General features: G+C 36.3%; 1 protein-coding gene across 2 annotated transcripts in view; it reads left to right on the top strand.

The window, feature by feature from the left end:
* The window catches only part of RAB6A (RAB6A, member RAS oncogene family), a 34,538-nt gene extending 12,596 nt beyond the window's left edge, over nucleotides 1-21,942 (top strand). The window contains exons 2-8 of one of the 2 annotated variants that reach the window (XM_080912679.1): nucleotides 8,100-8,158; nucleotides 9,502-9,555; nucleotides 10,712-10,817; nucleotides 12,672-12,783; nucleotides 14,480-14,573; nucleotides 17,937-18,003; nucleotides 19,923-21,942. In XM_080912679.1, coding sequence (XP_080768805.1) covers nucleotides 8,100-8,158; nucleotides 9,502-9,555; nucleotides 10,712-10,817; nucleotides 12,672-12,783; nucleotides 14,480-14,573; nucleotides 17,937-18,003; nucleotides 19,923-19,987 — 557 coding nt within the window. In that variant the 3' untranslated portion in view covers nucleotides 19,988-21,942. Of the gene's footprint in view, nucleotides 1-8,099; nucleotides 8,159-9,501; nucleotides 9,556-10,539; nucleotides 10,646-10,711; nucleotides 10,818-12,671; nucleotides 12,784-14,479; nucleotides 14,574-17,936; nucleotides 18,004-19,922 lie in introns of both variants that reach the window. The other variant, XM_080912680.1, reaches the window with a different exon arrangement.
* Nucleotides 21,943-24,095: the final 2,153 nt, after the last annotated feature.

The following is a 24,095-nucleotide window of genomic DNA, read 5'->3' as shown; positions in this document are numbered from 1 at the left end:
AATCTTGGTGTCTAGTGTAATGGCCATGCAGGCAACTGTGCATAAAACTATTGGATCTATCTAACCATTAAGAAACTGGACAAATAGCTCTTTGTCTTTTTTTTTTTTTTTTAAGGTAACAAGTGCAGAGAGTGGTGTGACACCTGTCTGATCCCAGCATTTCAAATACTAAGGCAGAAATGTTATGCATTTGAGTCCAGCTGGGGCAACAGTTTCCCAAATTTCAGGTCAGCCTAGGATACACAATGAGACCCTGTATCAAAAAGCCAGAGGCTAGTTTAGAATAGAGTTCGTACTCCATGTTTGATCTCTAGTACTACAAAAAAGGGAAAGGAAAACAACATAAGATGACAGAATATCATCATTGTGCTTACGAAAGCTCCTCTTCTAAGCATGATGGCTCAAGCCTTTAATCTCAGCACTGGGGAGGTAGAAACAGGCAAGCTCTTTAGTGAGATCCAGGCGAGCCAGAGCTACTGTCTCAAAAAACAGACCGCGTTTCAAAAAACAAAACAACCAAAAAAGAAATGAAACTTTGGTCCTAGTTCCACCAGCTTATAATAAGGAAGAGTCTATACTTTGGCTCTTGCTGATAAACTCAATCTTCTAGGTCTGCTCTTTTTCTAGAGATGGGGCTAAAAGTTCTAACTCTAATTATATGGTTAGTTCTGGCTACTAGTTTCCCATCATCTGGGATTTTCAGCAACAACTTATTGACATTAAGTTAGAACTAACGGTTATTAGGAATAATAAAGAACTTCTGTCATAGAAAAACACAAGAGCTTTACCAGCTATCTAGCTTGAACTTTGAAGTAGACAGAAGTACACGTTGTTATGTTACATTCCTAAATTTATGTTAAGGCCATAACCTGCAGTGTCTTAGCATATTAGGGGTTTTAGAGAAATAGGCTGAGATAATACTGGGGTATGATCCTAATACAGTATGATTGATAGCCTAATAAAGGGGAAATTTAACCACATTTGTACTGAGTGGGAAGTAAGAAATGATTGAGATCATGTCGAAATTCTGTACACCAAAGACTTCCAAGGATTGGTAGAAAACTAGCAGAATCTCTGGAAAAGGAGTAGAGCAGGTTTGCCCTTAGAAGGAACCAATACTGCTAATCCTATAACCTCGGGTTTCTGGTCTACAAAACTGTGAGAATTATTTTTGTTGCTTAAGTTACTTATACTTTATTATGGCATCTCTAGCAAGTTACAATGTGTAATATTATTTTGCAACAAAACATAAAACCAATCTAGTGCTTCCTGACAACTGTAATGGTAAATATGTATCTTCATTTATTGTAAAACTAACAGTTTTTAAAATTACTATCATTTATGTGTATAAGTATTTTGCTTGCATGTATGTCTGTACACCATATATGTTTCTGATGCCCATAAAGGCCAGAGGGTGTGGCAGCCCTTGGGACTGCAGTTATGACAGCTGTGAGTTGTCATGTGGATCAGCTGTGAACCACCATGTAGATGCTTCTTATCAACCAGGGTCCTCAGGAAGAGCAGTTCACATTCTTAGCCTCTGAGGTATCCTGTCTCCAGCTTCACTGACATTTTTTTTTTAGTAGTCAAACTACTTTTTTTAAAAATTAAATTATTATTAGTAATTTTGTGTAAATTAGTAATTTCCAGGTATGAGTATATTTGTTTTTATATGTAATACTATTACTAACACTCGATTAGCTACATGTCATGTCGTGTTGCAAATGCCTTACAGTCTTAGTTCCTTTAATTCCTTTTTTTTTTTTTTTTTTTTTGACTTGCTTATTTATTTTATGCTAAGTACACTGTTGCTGTCTTCAGACACACCAGAAGAGGGCATCAGATCTCATTACAGATGGTTGTGAGCCACCATGTGGTTGCTGGGAGTTGAACTCAGGACCTCTGGAAGAGCAGTCAGTGCTCTTAATTGCTGAGCCATCTCTCCAGCCCGAGTTCCTTTAATTCTTACAACTAATTCTAAGAGCTTTTTCAAGTGATTTTTCTGTACCAGAGCAAGAAAATATAAGATGTTCCTGGAGTTTCTGGTAATGGCAAAATGTTAGAAGGTGCTTAAAAGAGAAAGGGGGCATGTTGGGGGTGGGGTATTTGCTGAATATGTAAGGCCTTGAGTTTGATCTCAGCACCACAAAACGAGTTATTCTGAAAGTTTCCAATAGAGAAAGCTGGAATACTTTAGCAACAAAATAATACAGTACTGGTTCCAACTCAACAGAATTAAAGTATACATCAGTATGTTATTGCAATATTTAAGTAAAGTGGAAAGGAAAGTTTATTCTTATTTTAAAAAACTTAGGTGTTTAAAAATATTATTTAAAAAAAACTAGTTAAAAAAAAAAAAAAAACCTAGTGAGATGGCTCAGCAATTAAGAGCACTGGCTGCCATTCCAAAGGATTATGGATTGATATTTAGTGCCCAAATTGGAAATTTGAGTCCTCTTATGATCTCTTAGGGCACTGTATACACACTAACATACATGATGCAGGCAAAACAACTATACACGCAAAAAAATTTTTAATGAATTTTAATTAATAAATATAGCTAGAAATAAGGAAAAATTTTCCATTGGAACACTACAGTTATAATGGCTGTAGATAAAGTTCTTTGGTGAAAGTTTAAGTTGAAACACTGAAGATAAGTCATAGAAGAAAGAATTTTTCGGACTGAAGTTGTAGAAATATTAGAGTAAGTTTGAAAGCATCTGGACAATGTTTTATCCAAGTAGACAAATTCTTTTGTGAAGAGGAAATTATACAGATTCAGGAATATCCTTTAATATTGAGCTAAATGCTCTATTTACTAGTTTTAGATTGTGTTCTTTACTTCAGTATAACCTTTCTTATCAGGATGATCTTAATCATATTTTTACTTAATTTAGTGTTGTATAAATTATTACAGTGATATTGCTAGGAGGTGTGTTAAAAGAAAACAATATAATATATGAAGCTTGTTTATATTGGAAGGGGTGTTTACTCAAGCCAAAGGTAATTGATCGATTACTTGGAATTTTTTCTTATGAATTGCAGTGGTTCTTAAACACCATATATGGGTCTGGCTGTATTAAATTCCTATGCAGATATTTTAGAATATAAATACCAGGGCTGGAGAGATATGGCTTAGTGGTTAGGAGCACTGACTGATTCTCTGTGGGCAAAACACCCATGAAATAAGTGATTTTAGAAATCTGAGATCATGTACTGACAAGCAGCGATGGTGAAAAGGGAGGTTGCCAGAGCATTGGCAAGAGAGCCATTTCTACCTTGGTATGTGTCTTGAGTACATGGGAGTATTATGTTCTCCCTGGTTATGTTGATCTGTGTGACTTGACTGATGTGGCCCATATTGCCTGATTTTCTTAGTGAATTTGTTATTGGTATGAAGAAACCTACAGATATGTGTATTAATTACTATCTTATACTTTAACTGAAAGTATCAGATCTAGTGATACTTGATAGCATCTATAACATTTTAAGTATAAAATCAGGTCATTTGTGAAAGGACTTCTACCTTTCCTATTTTTATCCCTTTTATATAATCTTTCTCTAGTTACTCTAACCAAGACTAGGGTAGATTTATGTTTATTGTTTTTTATTGTGAAGGATGTGTGTGTATGAGTGTAGGTGCCCACAGAGACCAGAGGAGTTGTGTCTCCCTGTAGACTTGCAGGCATGTAAGACTTACAGGAGACTTAACAGATTTATGAGCCTGTTACTGGGAATTGAACTCAAGTCCTAGGAAGAGTAGTCAGTACTCTTAACTGATGCTTTCTCTCCAGCCCAGTGTCTATTTTTGACAGTCTTACTATGTGTAGCCCAGGCTAGCCATGAATTCAGATCTGTTTGCCTCTACCTGTGCTATAAGGCCAGGATAAGACTCTTGAGTACTACGTTAAGCAGGCAGTTTGGATACTTTTGTCTCATTCCAGATTTTCAGAAAATTCAATATAATTTTGGCTATAGGTTTGTCATATATGATCTTTATTGTTTTGTGATATACTCTATTCACTCCTAATTTCTTTAGAATTCATCATGAAAGCATGTCAAATGTTTTTCTAGAGCTAGGTAGATCAGTTAGTAAAGTGTTCAAACATGAGGATTTGAATTCATTTCCCAGCATGTACATAAAAACTAGACAGAGTAGGAGGTGAGCTATAGATATAGTTCTGTGTTTAAGAACATTTGCTACAGCTGGTCATGGGCACATCTTTTAATCCCAGCGCTCAGGAGACACAGGCAGGCAGATCTCTCAGTTTGAGGCCAGCTTGGACAGAGTGAGTTTCAGGATGGCTTAAGGCTACACAGAAACCCTGACTCAAGACACAAGATCAACAAAAGAACATTTACTATTCTTACAGAAGACCTGGGTTCAGTTTCTAGTACCCACATGATGTTATCAACCATCTGTAGTTCAGACCTCTATTGGTACCAGGTATGTAAACACCCATATACATAAAATGAAATTTTAAAATCTAAAATAATTTTTGTTTTATTATTTGTTTGTTTGAAACAGGGTTTCTCTGTGTAGCCTTTGCTCTCCTGGTACTCACTGTATTATAGACCAGGCTGGCCTCTTTTTCAGAGATCTGTCTGCCTCTGCCTCACCATTGCTGGGATTAAAACAGCATGTGCCACCACTTCAGAGCTCTTGTGAGATGGAAGCTAGCCTAGTCTGCATAACAAGTTCCAAGACAACTAAGACTGCATAGAGGGACCCTATCTCAAAAAACACAATAAGCCATTTTCTATAGAGCTAGTCCTACTCATGGTTTGTTTCCTCCTAAAATTATATTAAAACAAAATGAAGCTGAGTAAGTACTTAGGAAGCACCTGTGGTTCCAGCTACCTGAGTGGATAAGGACTTCATGCACTTATGGGCAAAGATGTATATTAACCTTGTTTCTGAACGTTTCAAAATTGTCTGGTTGTTTAATTTCCTTTTTTTTAAAAAAAATTATGTGTATGAATGTTCTGCCTACATATATGTAGGTATATAATGCATGTGCCTGCTGCCTACAGAGGTCAGAAGAGGGCATTGGAGCCCTTGGAGCTGGATTTTGGGGTGGTTGTGAACCACAATGTGAGTGCTGGATCTTCTGTAAGAACAAAAAGTGCTCTTACTTGCTAAGCTATCTCTCTAGATCATTTGTTAGTTTTCACTGAGGACAAAGAAAACGTGTATGCAAGAGATGGTGGGGAACAGAACAGGGTGTTATTGTCCTAGAATTTACAGTGAAAACCATAATGGTTCTAAATTTGCAGTGATCCTCTTGCCTCTGCTTCCTGAGTTCTAGGATTATAGGTGTGCACCACCACACAGACCAAAGGTCTTCCCTAAATAAAAACTGGCAGAAAATAATTAGGTTTTTTAAAACTAATTCTGTAAAGTGGGAATAAAAATTAAAAAATTTTAAAACATTTGTTATATGCAACACTATCATAATTGGGAATGAAAGCTGTTATTGGGAAGTGGGGGTGAGAAAGGATCTCTCTATAGCCCTGGCTATACTAGAACTCACTGTATAGACCAGGGTAGCTTCAGACTTACAGACATCCACCTGCTTCTGCCTCTTGAGAACTGGAAATGAAGGCACACACCACCATGCCTGACAAAATAATCTCGTTTCATTTCAGGGAAGTAGTTTAAGCTACAAGTGCTTTTTAAAACCTGAATTTCTTGTACTATTCTTGAGATACTATGATGGAGGGAAAATATAAAAATTTGATCTCTGCCTCTTTGGGGGAGGGTGTGAATCAGAGGAAATAGAGTTTTGTTTCAGAGAAACAGAGATGTTTATTCAACTGCCTAGAGAATTTTATCTACTTCTGGACCCAGTAGTGTTCCATTGATCTGCTTTTCTGTCTTTAAGCCAGTATTCAGTATCATACTGTCTGGACTCCAGTAGTTTATCATAGTCCATTTTGAAATTGTTCGCTGCTATCAGGGTTGCTTTATTCTAAAATTTGTATTTCTAAATAAACTTAAGAATTGATTTGGTAGTTTTAAAAAAGGCTTTTATGACTGGGCTGAGTCATGTGTGATTTAAGGAGTCATTTTTAGCATTGGTTATCTATTTATTTACTTATATATTTTATGTATGCATATTTTGCCTGCATGTATGTCTGTGTACCAAGTGCATGCCTGGGGCTTGCAGAGTTCAGAAGAGAGAAACAGATCTCCTGGAACTGGATTCACTTTGTAGGTGCTAGGAATCAAACCTCTTCTACAAGGGCAACCAGCTATATAATATATCCTTCCATTTATTTAGACTTTTGTTTTTGTTTTTTCTCTCTCAAAGTATTCTGTTGTGTTGAATATTGAGGTCTTACACATGCTGTTAAGGATTCCTTATTTTGCTAGCTGTGGTGGTACACACCTTTAATTCCAGCACTCAGAAGGCAGAGGCAAACAGATCTCTGTTCTAGACCAGCTTGGACTACAGAGGGAGTTTCAGAATATCCAGGGCTACACAGAAACCCTGTCTCAAAAAACAAAACCATTTATTTTGGAGCTGGAGAAATGTCTCAGTGGTTAAGAATATATAAACTGTTCTTGTAAACAACCCGAGTTCAGTTCCTAGCACCCATTTTGGGTTGTTGATAATTACCAGTGTCTCCAGTTCTTGGTAAATTTGTGGCCTGTGACCTTTGTAGGCACCCACACTTACATGGATATATCCCTCCTATACATGTGCAGGCACATATACTCAAATTTAAGCTGAAATATATTTTTAAAAAACAAAAATTATTTAAAATTATACTAAAATGTCAATGACTGGGTGTGATTTTTATCTTTGCCCAAAATATTTACATTTTGGGGAACATTTGAGAAGTTTATTAACCTGGTTCCTTTCTAACAGAATTATTATATTTGTCTTATTTTTTGTTCTGATATTTTTGGGACAGGGCCTCACTATATAGCCCTGGCTCACCTGAAACTCATTGTAGCTAGGTTGACCTTGAACTCACAGGTCTACCTCACTCTTGAATTTGTTTTATTTATGTGAAGTAACTGGAGAAATAGGAAAGTTATTAGATGTGGTTCTTGTTCTTGGAAAATGTATTCCTTTAAAAATCACCAGTATTTCACTATATTAGTCTAGTGGCACTTTTCCTAAAAATTCCAATGCAAAGTTGAATTATAAACAGACATAGTGGCCCATGCTTGTAATTCCTTGTTTCAGAGACTGAGATAAGAGAATGGCCAGAAATTTAAGGCCAATCTAGGCTACATAGTGAGTTTCAGGCCAGCCTGGGCTATTAGCAAAAATTAGAATTGTAGGGCTAGAGAGAGATGGTTCATCCATTAAGAGCACTGCCCTCTAATTCCCAGCAACCACATGGTGGCTCACAACCATTTGTAATGGGATCCAATGTCCTCTTCTGGTGTGTCTGAACATAGCTACAGTATACTCAGAAAACAGTCTAGTTCTTAAAGCCCTGGTAACCCATCAAAGGACTGTTCCCAGCAACCACAAGGTGGCTCACAACCATCTGTAATGGAATCAGATGTTTTCTTCTGGAGTGTTTGAAGACAGCTACAGTGTACTCAGGTAGATAGATGGATGGATGGATGGATGGATGGATGGATGGATGGATGGATGGACGGATAGATAGATAAATTAGATAGCAGAAAACAATAAAAGTTTTTTTAAGTTAGTTTTTAAAGCCCTGATAACCCGTTGCAACACTGCATGTCTTTTGGTGCTTTTTACTCCTATTGGATTTGATTCACTAACAAATTGAGCATGAGATGGTGTGAGTTTTGTTTTGTTTGTTTATTCACGCCTCACATTGTTCCCAAGTAATACCTGCTTTTGCTTTTTGTGATTTTGGAATAGCAACATTATTGTTTTGTTTTATCCTATCTCTGTATTTTCCTTAACTTTTAGCTAAATACTCTTTGCCTGTGCCTTTAGTGAAAAGAAACCATTATCTGTTAAATAAGACAGTCCTGTCAGCAAACATTGAATAAAACCATTGAATATATTTTCCATTTAACTTAACTGCAATTCTTTGAGCAGTGCCTGGGAACCTAATGTACTTAATATGTTCACTAAGCATATTTCTCTTTTTCATTTCAGTTGGGAAGACATCCTTGATCACCAGATTCATGTATGATAGTTTTGACAACACCTACCAGGTATTTTGTTTTTGCCATTTTATTAAATTTATCTCTTTTTAGGAGAAATGTCTAAAGTGTTTTTAAAAGTTTATTTATTTACATGGAGTCATAGATATAAAAGTGCTTTTTTGTATAATGTGTAAATTATACAAAATAAAAATGATCTTGCCCATAGTCAAACCTTATTAGTCAGTTTACTTCTTTCAGAGTCTATTGAAAAATTATTTTTACTGTCATCTGAGAGGGAATGGGAAGTGATACTAGATTTTTTTAAATAGAGAACTTATCCAAGTCTGAGATTCCTTTTTGAGAATTTATTTCAGCTTATGATGTCAGAGGATTTAGGCCATCTGATTTAGGAAACTTACAGTGGACTAACTAGTTCACATAACTTACCAGTAGATAGTGAGACATGCCAACACAGCTGCTTTTTTTTCTTTTAAAATGTAATCTATCCATTTTATTTTATATGTGTTTTGCTTACATGTATATATGTGTAACCTTTGTGACATTGACATCAGAATAGGGCATTAGATTCCCTGGAACTGGAGTTATAGATGGTTAACTACCACTAGGTAAGGGCTGGGAATTGAGCCTGCTTCCCTGAAAGAGAACTGCTCTTAACTGCTGAGCTGTCACTTGAGTCCCCGTGTCCAGTTACTTTTAATTTATCTTCCTATTTAATTTAGACTTTCTTCATGTTCACCTTTTGTTTCTAATTTTTGACTTTTAAGAGTCTTTATTTAACCAGGAGCACAGTATTTAATCACAGGAGATACTTATCATTGAAAGATTAAAAAATATTGTTTCTTTACTTTAATATATTACTTCCATATTAGAAGAATTATATTCCCTTGGAAATCATATTTATTAGTCTCTGGCTGTCTATGGTACCAGAACAAGCCATTATGTAGGAAGTTTAGGCATGGTTATATTTCTGTCAACATAAAATTAATTTTATAAAATTGTTGATGGGACAGATAAAAACCATTCTGACTGGGGAACATTAAGATACTTAGACTAAGATTTGTATTCAAATATGTGAATATTCTTGTAAAAATATACATATAAAAATTTCCATTGTCTTGTTCTTTACAAAATAAGAAAAACCAGTATGAGAATGAGTTATCTTTTATGAATGAGGATGAGAGTTGGTCCCATAAAGGGCCTTGAGTCAACACAAAGGAAGTGCTTAGTACATGGAAACAGAGGACATTGGACATGGTCTTTCTTGCTTGGCTAAAGTGTAGTTATGTCTGTATTTATTTCTTTCACATTCATAAATCCCGTTTGTTATCCTAAACTGCTGGCTACACCAAACTATTATTACTTGCTAATAACTCTTTTGTTTTGTTTTATAGGCAACAATTGGCATTGACTTCTTATCAAAAACAATGTACTTGGAGGATCGGACCGTGAGTAATGTTTTCAGTGTGCAGTTTGCTGCACCACGTCAGACTAGAAAGCTAGGACCACAGCTTAGCCAGTCGTTATCAACATGGAATGCTTAGTGAGATCACCAGATCAGGTCCTAAAATATTTACTTTACTCTGGACTTGATTTTGTCACTCTTAACATCCAAAGCAAGAGAGTCAGAGCTAGTTTGCAAATCCCTGACGTCTTTAGGCTTATTTTACAATCTTGATTTTAAAAAAGGACAACAGATAGATTTATAAAAGAATTAAAGGAATTTTTATGAAGGAATATTAGCTTTTGAACACTAGTCAAGTCATTCAGAAAGATTGTGTAGTATGTGAACTTAAAAACTTTGTCAGAATTAAATGGGGAAAAATCTCTCATTTTTAATCTTCCATATTGTCGAGTGTTTGAAAAGAAATTTATATTTTAGTCCACTTCTTAGAGATATCTATCATCACTTAAACAATGAATAATTTAATACACCTAAAATATTAAACATCTCTAATATTTTTTCTGAATATGTGATTTTTTGGATGCTTTTATATGTAATATAGCTTTTTGTAAAACTTGAGCTTGGAAACTGCTTTGTATGACCAAGAAAACTTACTAACATTTACCTTCATTCTCTCTTATGCTCAGTGTTTGAGCATCAGCCATATACTTCTGATCATTTGGAAGACACTGGGATTCAGACTTACTGGGGGGGTGGGGGAAGCCTTATTTCTTATTCTGTGAAATCTTTTTTAAATCATTTTCAGTGATTATACCTTCCAAACAGGCAAGTTTGTAGTACTGCTCCCTTTTCAGGAAGGAGTTTTTAAATATTGTTTTCATTCCTCTGCATTAAACCTTTACATGAGTTGTCTACCACTCATCTTACCCAAAAAAAAAAAGAAAAAAATCACTTTTTTTTTAAAGTATTATTTTTTGGAGTTTTTGTTTTGCTTTGTTTTTTTTATTTACTTTTTCCCGTCCCACAGATCAGGCTGCAGCTGTGGGACACTGCGGGTCAGGAGCGATTCCGTAGCCTCATTCCCAGTTACATCCGTGACTCTGCTGCAGCCGTAGTAGTTTACGATATCACAAGTAGGTACACTGCAATGGGTTGACCCTTCTTACTCTTCTCGCTTGTTTGACTGATTTTGTTGTTAGGTGCGATTGCAATTATGGGACACAGCAGGTCAAGAGCGGTTCAGGAGCTTGATTCCTAGCTACATTCGTGACTCCACTGTGGCAGTTGTTGTTTATGATATCACAAGTGAGTGGGGGGATTATGCATTTCTAATCTTCTTTCAACCTTTAGCCTTAGCTGCATGCTTGTTTTGTCTTGTGCTTGTTTTCCTTACTGGCATGAAAAACATTTTATTGTAGCAAACTGTATCACAGAATAGCAAAGTCTGTGCCTCCATCTATGCCTCCATGTTTTCACCTTCAGAAATTGTCTTTTGGATCCAGTTATGATTCTATTTCAAGGATTTTATAGTCTCCTCTTATCCATAAACTATCCCATAATTATAGTTAAAGGAACATTATTCATTAGTTTATCTCAGATTTCAAAAATAATCTGTATTTAAGCCTGTTGCCAAGTTTTCCAGATCCTTCATGACTTCTGTTGATGCTCTTAAAAGTTTCTGCCAGCTAGCACTTTCTCTGCTTCCCTCTTTCAGTCATTCTCCATAGTGAAAGACAGAGAAGCATGATGTGCAGTTTCTTTAGCCATTTTTGTTTGAATGTGTGCATTTCATGAACGATTTTTTTCTTCATTGGTAACAAATCACGCTTTAATTTTTCTCTAAGAAGAAAATTTAATGGGAAATAAAAGCATTTTTTTCTTTTCTTCAAAACCTGAATGCCTTTGGTCTTTTAAATGAGTATAAGTTCCCATGGAGCATTGGTGACTGCTCTCTGGTTGAAATTATCTTTGTAAATTGTTTACTACACTTATAAGGCAATATTTAACGTTATTCCATACACAAGTCCATAATTTATAGGAAAACCAAGATTATATAGTATCCTGGACTCCTGTAAAATGCCACATACAAACAACTCATTTGAACTAGTCAGAATATTAATAGTCATTTTTGTGTGCTCAGTCAGAAGTCTTACTAAACAGTAATTTACAGTGGCAAAATTAGATTACATTCTGAGATGTAGTTTTCTTCCTTTCTTTTTTTTTTTAAACCTTTTTTGGATATGTGCTTTATTGCAGTCTTCTCCTGCAGCTTTACTTTAGGTTGCTATTTGTTTTAAAAAAATAATGTTCATCATAATGCATTGACCCGTTTTGCAGCTTTAAAGTGTTTGTGTTTACTTTAACCAAAACAAGTGAAGCTTGTCATGTTTTTCTTTTAAAATTCCACATATGTGGTTAAAATACTACTAAATTTATTACTTTAGCTGATATAAAGAATAATAAAATATTTTAACTAGAATCCGATATTTAGAAAGGGTGAATTCAGTTAGAAGTGAGCCTGGTGTATCAAACTAATGACGTTAAGGTCACTTCACATAGATTCTAAAACAAAATAAACGTAAGTGCCAGGCCTGGTGGCACATACCTTTAATCCCAGGAAGAGGCAGTAGAAGCAAAAGAAAGGATATTTAAATAAGGTTAAAGTGATCACAAACTGAATAAGCAATGCAAGCACAGCGGTGTTGAAAGCTGTAGAAAGGCTTGATGAGTTTTCCGGATGTGTTGGGACTTCCTGGCTGACATACTTTTGAAATGCTTTCTTTGTCATGTTTGGTATGTACGGTATAAATGATCAAAAAAAGCATTGTGGCAATGTAACACTATTATTATCTGCTGTAGCTGTCCTTAAATATCAGAAAGCTCTTTATTTTTATAATTATGTACTGCTTTACAATAGTTTGGTTATTGTTAAGAAAAAACTTTTCTCTAAAATGAATATTGAGGATTTTATTGTCCTCAGACTGGTTTAGATCACTGACAGTTGCAATAAGATAAAATGGAGTTACATTGTAGGCACATTAAAAATGGGGTCTTAATGTGCTGTCCCCCTTCCCTCTTTCAGGGTATTTGTGGGAAGTATCCTTCACTGGGGGAGGCATTTTCAATAACACTAATCCTTCTGTCCACTCTCAATGCCAGATGTTAACTCATTCCAGCAAACTACAAAATGGATTGATGATGTCAGAACAGAAAGAGGAAGTGATGTCATCATCATGCTAGTAGGAAATAAAACAGATCTTGCTGATAAGAGGTATGAAATAATTCTGAATGCTTAACTTCTTTGTTAAACAACGTGTTTTTTTTTTTTTTTTTACAAAAAATGCTTTTGAAAAGGAAATATTTCATTTTTTTAGAGAGTTTTCTGAAATATAAGTATAAAAATTAAGCTTCTTTTGTGTGAGCCCATGAACAACTCTTACACAATTGTTACATATGAAGCTAGCAAATACTTTATGTTTTAAGGTTTAATAAGTGGAGCAGACTACCCCAAATAACTGTGTTTTTAAAAAATCCTAATGATTAAACACACATACTTATAGTCCTCTAGTAAACAGTCACATAATTTCATTATAATTCAGCAATGTGGTCTGTATGTGTTCATGTGGTTGTTCCAGATTTAGCTGAGTATGAATAGCTTGATTGTAATACCGTAACCAAATGAGCAAAGCTCATTCAAGTCACAAGATGCAAAGTGTATTAACATTCACTGTAGATTCCATGTGAATAGCTTTCAGCATTCTTAAGTGGTGTTTTTGCATATGCTTTCTGGTTTAGTCTTGACCATGCTATTTAATTAGTAAGTAAAGCTTTTATTATTTATCACTTATTCATTCATGAGTTGGATATTGAAATTCAGGTGATGAACTCATGCTGAAATGTTGTAATGTAGTCTGTTTGTAAAAAGATGTTGTAGAGAGATGAGATGTTAAGCCTACATCTGTCCAATGGCAGAAATAAGATTAAACTAGTAGTATAGTTGAAAAATAATCAATCTGTCTTTTGGAGACAGATATGAGGTTGTAATGTAGCTCAATGGTAGAAATCTTAAGATTTGTTTGTTTGGGGTGTCTATTTGTGTCAAGGCCTTACTCTTAAACCCAGGCTTTCCTAAAGCTCATACAGACCAGGCTGGCCTTGACAAACTCAAGATCCTTCTGCTCTTTCCTGATATTTAGGATTATAGGGATAAGCTACTACATGCAGTTCAGTCACTAACTAACTTCCTTTTTTTAAAGTAAAAAGAGGGGCAGACTGGTGATGGCTTAGGAGGTAAGGCACTTTCCATGAAGCTGGATAGGCTGTGTGATCCCTGGGATCCATGTGATAAAAGGCAAAAATTTGTACATGTGTCTTCATATACATACTTGGACAGATAAGTGTTTTTTAAATCAAGTGATTGAAGCTAAGGGTTATTTTAAACACATGCACTGCCACCCCTAGCCTGAAATTCTTTACACACATGTATACAGACACACATAATTTGATTAAGGGGCTGGAGAGATAACTCAGTGATTAAGAGTACTGGCTGCTCTTCCAGAGGACATGGGTTTAGCACCCACATGGTTCATTCCAATGCCCTCTTCTGAAAGCCTCTCAATTACTGGGCATGCTTGTGGTAAAAAGACATATATGCAGGCGGAACACTATACATATGAAATAAATGAAGGTTTTTTTTTTTTTTTTAAAGTCAGTAAGCTGTACATTATCATTAGTAGAGCTCTTGCCTAGCATGCGTAAGACCCTAAGTTCAATTCCCAGTCTTAGGGGAGAGAACTAAATACAGCATACACATAAACACAGACATGTACAGTTCTTGTGTGCTACACACAGTTTTGTTTTCAAACTAATAATAGTTTCTATAAACAGCACCAGTAGAACTTTGTTTATAGTTTTATGGTTTCATTTTTTAAAAATAAGAATTTGTCTTTTCAATTTTTTTTCTATAGGCAAGTGTCAATTGAGGAGGGAGAGAGGAAAGCCAAAGAGCTGAATGTTATGTTTATTGAAACCAGTGCAAAAGCAGGATACAATGTAAAGCAGGTGAGTGTTCTTTCCTGACTTAAAAAATGTGAAATAATTTTGAGTAATCTATTTTTTAGTGTAAAGTTTTCTTACAGTTAACAACAGCAACTAGAATTCATGACCTAAAAATGTATCTTCAGAAAGTAAGAAAAAAATATGTGGCGTAGTTTTTGTAAAAAGAGAAAATACTTACCAAACTGTCCAGATTGCACACAGGGTAACAACAAATTCATTATGATTACAATATTTCTGAGTATAAAATTTTGAACTTCCATACTTTCTCATCACATCCCTGCCTCATTGTCTTAAGGTAGGTTTTTCTCATTTCATTATTTAGTAGTTAAGACTAATACAGGAAGAACAACAGTTTTTGAGGACACTGGTCTACAAAGCAAGTTTCAAGACAATCAGGGTACACAGAGAAACCCTATCTCAGAAAAGGAAAGGGGGAGAGAGAGAGGAAGGGGAAGTACACTCTATTTAAACTTTATACAAAAGGAGAGGGTTTTTTTCCTTTTGTTTTTGTCTTTTTTTTTCCCTGGGTGGGTGGGGGTTCTGTGAGAGGGTGCGTTACAAGCTGTTTTTTTATAACATGGCTCTGCCAAAATCTTACTTGCCAAAATTATAGAGGAATGGTTGGATTTATTAGAATCTCAGACCATTTAAAATTTTTTTTTGTTTTATTAGTTTTGTTTGTTTCCAAGATTGAGTGTACTAACTAGGTTTGGGTTTTTTTTTTTTTTTTTGTTTTTGTTTTTGTTTTTTGTTTTTTTCAACTTGACATGAACTAGAGTCATTTTGGAAGAAGGAACTGCAATTGAGAAACTGATCCATTAGATTAGCTAGTAGGCAAGCCTGTGATAAATTTTTTTTATTGATGTGAGAAGTCCAAGTCACTGGGTAATGTCACCCCTAAGCTTGTGGGTCTAGATGCTATAAGAAAACAGGCTGAGCAAACCATGAGGAGTAATCTAGTAAACAGCACCCACCCCTCCATGACCTCTGCATCAGTTCCTGCCTCTACGTTTTTGCTCTGAGTTTCTACTTTGACTTCCTTTGTTGATGGACTATCATGTGGAAGTGAAAATAAAATAAACCCTTTTCTCCCCCAAGCAGTTTATGACCCGGTCATGGTGCTTACTACAATAGAAACTGTAAGGCATAGGGTCTCACCCTCTAGGTTCCCCAGGTACTAAAATTTCAGGCTTAGGTCATCACAATACATTTAAAAGGTTTTATGTGTGTGAATGTTGTCCCTGCAAGTATGTATGTAAGTGCCTAGTGCCCAAAAGGACCAAAAGAGTGCCAGGTCCCTGGAATTGGAGTCACTGGTTGTTGTGAACCACAGCTCTAGGTGCTAGGAACCAGACCTGAGTCCCCTGCAAGGGTAACAAGTATTCTTAGCTGCTGAGCATCTCTAGCCTGATATCATCTTACTTTATATATCTTTTCTATTTGGTACACTTTTCAAAATAATCATTGGATGAATAGGCCTATCCTGACACACTTTTGAGAGTTTCCTGTATCCTAGGCTGACTCATTTCTTCCTATTTGTATCCCTTTTATTTGCTTCTCTTGTCCTGTTGCTGTAGCTAAGACTCCAGCACTGTATTGCCTAAGAGTGGAAATAGTGGTTGTCTTTGGTTTTTACCTGGTTTTTAGTAGAAATGCTTTGAACTTTTCTCCTTTAATAGAATGTTGGATAAAAGATTGTACATGTGCTCTAGACATATACTAGAATGTTCTTTCTATTCCAAGGGATGTTGGATCTTACCAAAAACTTTTTCCTTTTTTTTTTAAATCTATAGAAAAAAAACCATATAATTTTATCCTTGAAATCATTTATGTAATATGTAATATTGTTTAGATATTATTGAGCCATCTCTGTAATAAAGCCAACTTAGTCATCACAAATGTACTTTGTGTTCTTTTTTTTTTAAGTTTTTTTTTTTATTGCGTTCCAAAGATACTTTTATTTTCCTAATTTTATTAATGTGGATCTCCTTCCTATGGGTTAGTTTGGCTAAAGGTTTGTCTTTTCAAAAAACCAACTCCGTTTTGATGATTCTTTGTATTGCTTGTTGCTGGTCCCCTTTCATTAATTTTTGCCCTGATCTTAGTGATTTCTTTTTTTTCCTTCTACTGATGTAGAATTTGGCTTCTTGTTCTTTAAGGCACATCATTAAATTGCTTATTTAAATTTTCTCTGTTTTTTTTCATGTAGGCACTTAGAGGTATAAACTTCCTTCTTAGAGATACTTTTATTGTATCTCAAGGATTTGATATGTTATGTTTTCATTTGATTCCAAGAATGTTTTTTATTGCCTGATTTCTTCAAGGACCCACTCATTGTTGAGTTGTGTTGTTTAGTTTCCGTGAGTTTGTGTGCTGCTGTTGTTTCTATTGTTGTTTCCTTTAAGCTCAAGTATTCTATCCTGTCTTTATTCCATTCTGTTACTGAGCTTTTTATTTGACTTTGATTACATTTTTCTAGCATTTCACATTGGTTTTTCTTCAGTGTTTTTGTTGAATCCTTCTGTTATATCGTGCATCACCTGTTTTGTTCCGCTGTCTGCATCTTGAACATAAGTCTTACATTAAGTTCTCTGGGGTTTTGTCTATTTCACTTAAATGCTGTTACTGTAGGGTTCTTTTTACTGCATTAGGGATTTTACATATGGTGTTATTTTGTTGGTTGGGTTTGTTTCTCAAATTGTTTCAGTTGAAGTACTTGCAGTATTCCTATGGGCCTTGGATGTGCGGAATTGAGTGTAGTCCATGAGGTCAGGGTGCCTGTGTAAGCTCTCTGTTGTTTCCTGAATAGGATATTGACTTAGAGAACTTAGAGCTGTTGATTACACCACTGTGCAGAATTCACACTGTTCAATGCATAGTATAGTTATTAACTTCAGTAACTATTGAGGATAAACAACCACAGATAGTATGGTGTAGACTTTGATTTTAGTAAGATTAGGGGTGGGAATGGTAGAGGGCAGGTAAGCATAAGGTCTACATATTAGATCAATTTGGGGTTGCAGGGTAAAAATAGGTAGGTAAAGTGTCTGGGAGCAGAACAGTTCTCCTGTATCCTTGCATCTACTGTCTGGTATATGTGAAAAGCAACATTTCCCTTGCCCTATTCCTGTTTTACTATATATAATTTCAGATCTATTAAACACATGTTTTGGCATGCTAATAATGTTGGATGTATACATATGTATACCTTTGGCTGTAGAGTATCTGTAAGATGACAGTAACAAATCTTTACTATCATTTATCTTAAGATCTTAATTTGCTTTCTTGATTCTGTCATCTAAGTGAGGAATAGCCTAGTTGATATCCTGTGGTCGTCGGCTTACTAAGTACCTTCTCTTCTCACAGCTTTTCCGGCGTGTTGCTGCAGCTTTGCCTGGGATGGAAAGCACACAGGACAGAAGCAGAGAAGACAGTATCCTTTTTGCTTTTTAAGACAATTTTGTTGACTAGCCAAGCATGGTGGCACATGCTTTTAACCCAACACTGGGAAAGCAGAAGTGGGCAGATCTCTTTAAATTTGAGGGGAGCTTAGTCTGCACAGTGAATTCTAGGACATCTAGGTCTATGTAGAAAGACCCTGTCTCCAAAAAAATACAAAACCAAAAAAAAAAAGCTGACAACAAACATGTGCTGTTACTACTATTCTTTGGAGCCATACTTTGTGGCTTGTTAGTTATTGTGGGACAGAACACCTGACACAAGCAGCTGAGGGAGGAAGGGTTTGTTTTATCTCACTGTTTAAGGGTATGGCCCACCTACCATGGTGGGGAAGATGCAGCAGCAGAGTAACTTACTCAAGATCATGAGGCAGCTGGTCCTGTTGCTTCTGCAGTCAGGAAGCAAAGGTGGATGCTGGTCTCTGCTCTTTTTGTTATTTAGTCCAGGACCCCAGCCCATGAAAGGACGTCACCCATATCCAGTGTGGATCTTCCCACCTCGGATATCTCTGGAAATGTTCTCAAACACTCAGAAGTTTATCTCCTGGATGTGATGAATTTAGTCAAATTGCTGACCAAGATTAACTGTCATAGTTAGCTATTACCTTGAATGTAGAAATTGGTGTCTTGGATGCACATAAACTCAGGGTTTCTGCAGCAAGTTAGGCCTGGTTATCCAGATGGACCTGGCTTCTTACTATAGTTCAGATTTTGTTTTGTTTCCTCATCTGCCCCTTATCCTTTCTGTGAGGATGTGGTAGGGTAGGGTTTGTTTCGTCTAGTTTGGTTTTTGTCTTGAAACAGTCTTGATTTCAGGCTGGCCCAAAGCTTCTGACCCTTCACCATCTGAGTACAAAGATTAATGTACCAGAAAAATATATTGTGTGGTAATGGGGTTTGCACAGGGTGACTTGCCTGTGAAGCACGCTGATGACTAGGCTCAGCTTTAAGCCTGCTGCTCCTTTCCTCCCTAAAGACTGTGCATGCATGCCCACAACATCCAGAAGAGGCCATCCGGTCCCCTGGAGCTGGAGTTTCAGATAGCTGTGAGCCACCTAGTGTGAGTGCTCAGAACTGAACTCAGATCCTCTGAAGAGCACCAAGCACCCTGAGCTGCTGAAACCTTGCTTCCTAGCTTCCTCACTTGCTATTTAATATGTGAAAAAGTATAAAATCCTGTCTCCTGAAGTTGCATTTTGAATCCCAGATTTCCCCAGACTTGGCATAAGAAATAACTCAGAATGGAACTGTATTATAGCTTCTTATTTTAGAAACAAGATATAATGAAATAGGTTTAATGATTGGACATTTTTATTCTATTTATCTTGTTTTTTCTTAAAAACACATTTATTAAGGTGAAGACTTCATGACACTCTGTATTCAATGATTCTTATTTCTAAGTATTTTAATAACATAATAAGTTCTACTGACTTGGAGTAACATTTTAAATTAAAAATTTCCCCTTATTTGAATTATTTTGTACGGTATGGCAAACACTATATATAATTCTTTTAAAAAATGTTGTCTTCATATAGTTTTTTGTTCATACAGAATAATTTTCTTAGAATAGATTACATAAATATGGCTCATATTTCATTGAATTTTGTTGCATTATAAAAGATACACCTGGTGACACAAGTATCTTTATTCCAGCACTCCAGAGGCAGAGGCAGGTGGATCTCTGAGTTTGAGGCCAGCCTGATCTACAGCATGAGCTCCTGGACAGCCAAGGCAGTTACACAGAAACCCTGTCCTGGAAAACAGAATATGAATGGGATGACTATGACTGAATATGTTCTGAAATCAAATAGAAGTATAAGGGGCTTGTCAGGGAAGTCAGTTCAACAGAGTTAGGACTGAACTTTTGCATACAACTCCTTAACTTTTGTTTCAGTGATTGACATAAAACTGGAAAAGCCTCAGGATCAACCAGTCAGTGAAGGCGGCTGTTCCTGCTAATCCCCCTGGCATCTTTCAACCCTTCTGCAGAAGCTCACTGCTTTGGCCCCATACTCTTTCATTGACTGCAGTGTGAATATTGGCTTGAACCTTTTCCCTTCAGTAATAACGTATTGCAATTCATCATTGCTGCCTGTTTCATGGAGATGATCTATTAGCTTCACAAGCACAAAAAAGTCAGTGTCTTCATTATTTATATTTTTTAAAAGCCAAACAATTCCAGCATACTCGTGATAACTTTGAGGATTAGATACATTTTCTTAACATTTTTTCCCTTTTTAATGTTATGATAATGTACTTTAAAATGATGAAAATCTCAGCAGTGTGTGTGTGGCTTGTTAAAGAGCAGTGTGTTCACAGCATCATCTGCCTACCTTCTTGCTGTCTCCCAACTTTTCTTGCCTCCTCTTCTCCCATTCCCTGTTCTTACTTTCCCCAAACAAGAGATGGCAAACAGCAGTATAACCAAGCCCTTTGGAATTATCCATAGTTTTACAGATACCTTTTAGCTCCCAGCCATGAGCTATAATGTCCAAAATTATTCTTGAGCACTGATAAAAATTACTTAGACCTTCGTTGATGTCAGAGCTCAATTGTTGCTATCACGATGGGCATTGCTTGAGTAAGGAAAGGGTTCTGGTATGTCTTCAAAATGAGTCCTAATCAGTTTACTGAGTGCTTACAGGTAAAGGAACATAACATTTATTTCTGATCAGAACAGGTGCCCCTGTCACATGAGCTTTACTAGACTCTGGGAGAGAAAAGTACTTCTGAACTGTTTTTTAATACTTGTTTAGTCATGGTGAAATTATAAAAGTTCTAGAAGTTCTCCCCAAATTTTTTAATTGTCAAAATACTGTCTTTAAAAAAAAAAAAAATACCACCACCTTTTAAAGCAATAGATTTCGCTTGGGTTTCTTTTCCCAAAAATGCTACATAAACAAGGCATTGTAAAAATCAGTTTCCTTTAAGAACCAGCAGAATATCAGTTTGACATGAAGAAAACTGCTGTATCTAGTAGAAATAATATCTAAAGCTTACCAACTAATACCCTCACAGAATAGAATAGTAAACACCTTCTGCTCTGGACATTGGTTCCGATTTGAATATGGAAATCATTTCCTTGGAAGTCCCTAGAGGCAGGTCAGAGAAAGCATCAAGAGGGGAAGGGAAGAATGGAAATAAGTCACTATAATGCAGATTTATGCCTTATTTTTTAGCATTTTTTAAATGTTGGGTCTTTCAAGCTGTTTTTGCTTTTTATTAGATCTATATAAATAAGTTAACTAGCAATTTAGTTTTGTATTTAAGCTACAATTAATCTTTTTTTTCCTTTGGTGATATTTATTTCTTTGCCTTTTTTTTTTTTTCACTTCTAAATTTTTAGGTGTTTTGTTGAATATTTAGAGCTTCATCACCATGGCAATATGTATTTCCCCAAACATTGCAAACAAATATACTAGGAGTGCACCCTTTTAATCTTTACTAGTTATTGTGAGATTGCTGTGTAAGTTAATAAACACATTTGTAAATACATTATTTGCAGGGGAAAAAAATTCTGAGTTCTAGCTCAGAAGAAGCCTGCGGAGTTTATGTTGTAAGCATTACTTAACACAGTATAAAGATGAAAAGGTAACAAATAACTTCCTACTTCCTCACCTCCTCATTGCAACAAAATCCCTGACTGGAAAACCCGACTCCCGACTCGACTCCCGTCCCTGCCCTCCACCTCCACGTACTGTCACCTTGTAACACTTGGAGAGCACTTGGATTATGGATCTGAATAGAGAAATACTTTCAGATAATCATTAGCCCACATACCTATAACTTATACTTAAACATGGGATAGAGTTGTAAAGTGCTTTTATAATACATATTATTGTTAAAAGCAAGGATTGACTCTTTTGTTTTATTTTGACATGGCATGTCCTGAAATAAATATCAATTCAATATGGCACATGGTCCACATTTCTTTATTTGAAGGAATTGTGATTTCTGGAAAAGGGGAAGTGATCATCTTCCTACGCTGTTGCATTTGATCTTTTTGTGTTGTCCTGGAAGTAACCAGCATGCTGCTTTTCATGCTGCTCTTTTTATTTGGCTTGGGGTTCTTAAACTGAAGCAGTAAAACGTGTTCATGGTCTAGATTTTTTAAAACACAATATTGCTAAGTATATATAAATAAAACACAAAAGAAAAAATTCCTGCCAGCGCTGCTTGCTTATGCTTCTCTCCTAGTGTGATAAAATGCACTTGAAATAAATTATATAAATAAATGACTAACAAGAACCAGTGTGATAAAAACAGGAAGTCAGAATTCTTTTTAAGGGTGTGGAAAAGGGGCTGCAACTCCAGAGACAGCCTTACTGGAGTCATGCACCGGTGTGATATTTTGGTCAGTGATGGACTATATATCAAATGAAGTTTCATATAATTGCAACTGAGCTAAAAATTGATGGTGGTGATAACACAAAATCTCTCTCATCTGTGGACATCAGTGGTGTTTTCATTCACGAAAGTAGAGCTCATACAATTAAGTACAACCCATGATGACAACAGTAAAGCCTGTATTTTACTGTTATTTTAAAATGTAGTTCTGCTTACCTTACACATTGGTTACTTTGTCTCTTGGACGTGTGTTCTTTTGTGTTTAAGCTTGTGTTCTGTTGACAGTGACACCATCGGGAGTGGGTTGTACTACACGCAGACTAATATTAGAGCCTAGGTTTGTGTCATAGGTTATGCCATCTATACTCTGATGTTGACTTGGTGAAAAGAGTTAGACAAGGAATGGCTTTTTTTTTTTTTTTTTTTTTTTAGTAATTTTAACTGACAAAATAATACATTTATGCAAACCCAAACTCAAGAGCCTGGGCCAGTAAGATTGTTAGTTCAAGGTTGGCATGGGTTATAAAGCAAAACTTATCTTCAGAAGGGAGGAACATGTAACCTGCAAACAGGGCCCCTAAGTATATCTAGCCCATTGCCAGTTTTCAACTTAAGCTTTAGCCACTTGTGGTGGTACACACCTTTAATCCCAGTGCTAGGGGTTAAAGAGGGAGTGGGAGCAGAGGCAGGTGGATCCTGATTTCAGGGACAGCTGGGGCCACTCAGAAACCCTGTCTCAAAAATCGAGAAATAGGTTTAAGCTTTTTTGAAGTTCAGGCATACTCTTAAACCATTCAGATATGATTGAACAGTTACAACAGTTCTTATGACCCCAAAATCTGACCACTTGCAGATCAAAGGAAATCTCTGCCTCTGTTCAGCCACATCTGACTCTTCCTCCTGCCCCATTACTGTAAGTGTAGGTATCTTCAGACTTAGCATTAGGACACTACAACTGCCAAGAGAAGAGGAGTTGGTGAAAACAAAAGGTTCTGCAAAGAGATGCTTAAAGAATTGGACCTCTGTTCAACTTAATACCATAGGTCATACTTGGTGCCTATGCCAGTGTAGGAACATTGTCTTGTTCTGAATTCTTGAATCTAGCTTCCAGTCCTGGCTGCCCTGTTTTTCCCTTTGGCTTAAGTCAATTTAGCTGGGGTTTCTGCCATCTGACAGCCTCCAGAAGTCCAGAAACAGTCCTAACACTTGGGAGCTGAAGAAATGTTTCAGTCAGTAGAGTCCCTCATCACATAAGCACCAGGACACAGCACCTGGAACCTTTCATCTCAGTCACTGGAATCAGACATGAGGATCCCTGAGGCTCACTGGTCAGTTTAGCCAAACTGGTGAGCGCCAGCTTTCTACATTCATGCACTCATGCGTGCGCACACACATACACATTCTAACATTAGAGGTCTCTTGGCAGGCAGTGCCTCTTCTGGATTATGCATCAGCTTAGCTCATAGAACAGATTCTGATGTAGCCTCTTTTTGACTCTACAGAGATAAACCAACTTCATCTTCCATGTTACAGGTAGGGAAAGCAAGATGGATAATGAATTGTCCCAAATTGTTCACCTCACATGCTGTCACCAATTCCACCTAAACTCATAATGCACTGTACCAGTAGATGCTGGGTCAAAGAGCTGTCCCGAGGAGACAGATCCTGAAGGAACAAAACAAGCAAAGCCAGATCTGGGGCCAGTCATATCTTTATTAGT

This window comes from Micromys minutus (assembly GCF_963924665.1).
Source record: "Micromys minutus genome assembly, chromosome: 2".
Taxonomy (NCBI): domain Eukaryota; kingdom Metazoa; phylum Chordata; class Mammalia; order Rodentia; family Muridae; genus Micromys; species Micromys minutus.
Note: the sequence above shows the minus strand (reverse complement) of the source record. Positions and strands in the feature narration are given on the sequence as shown.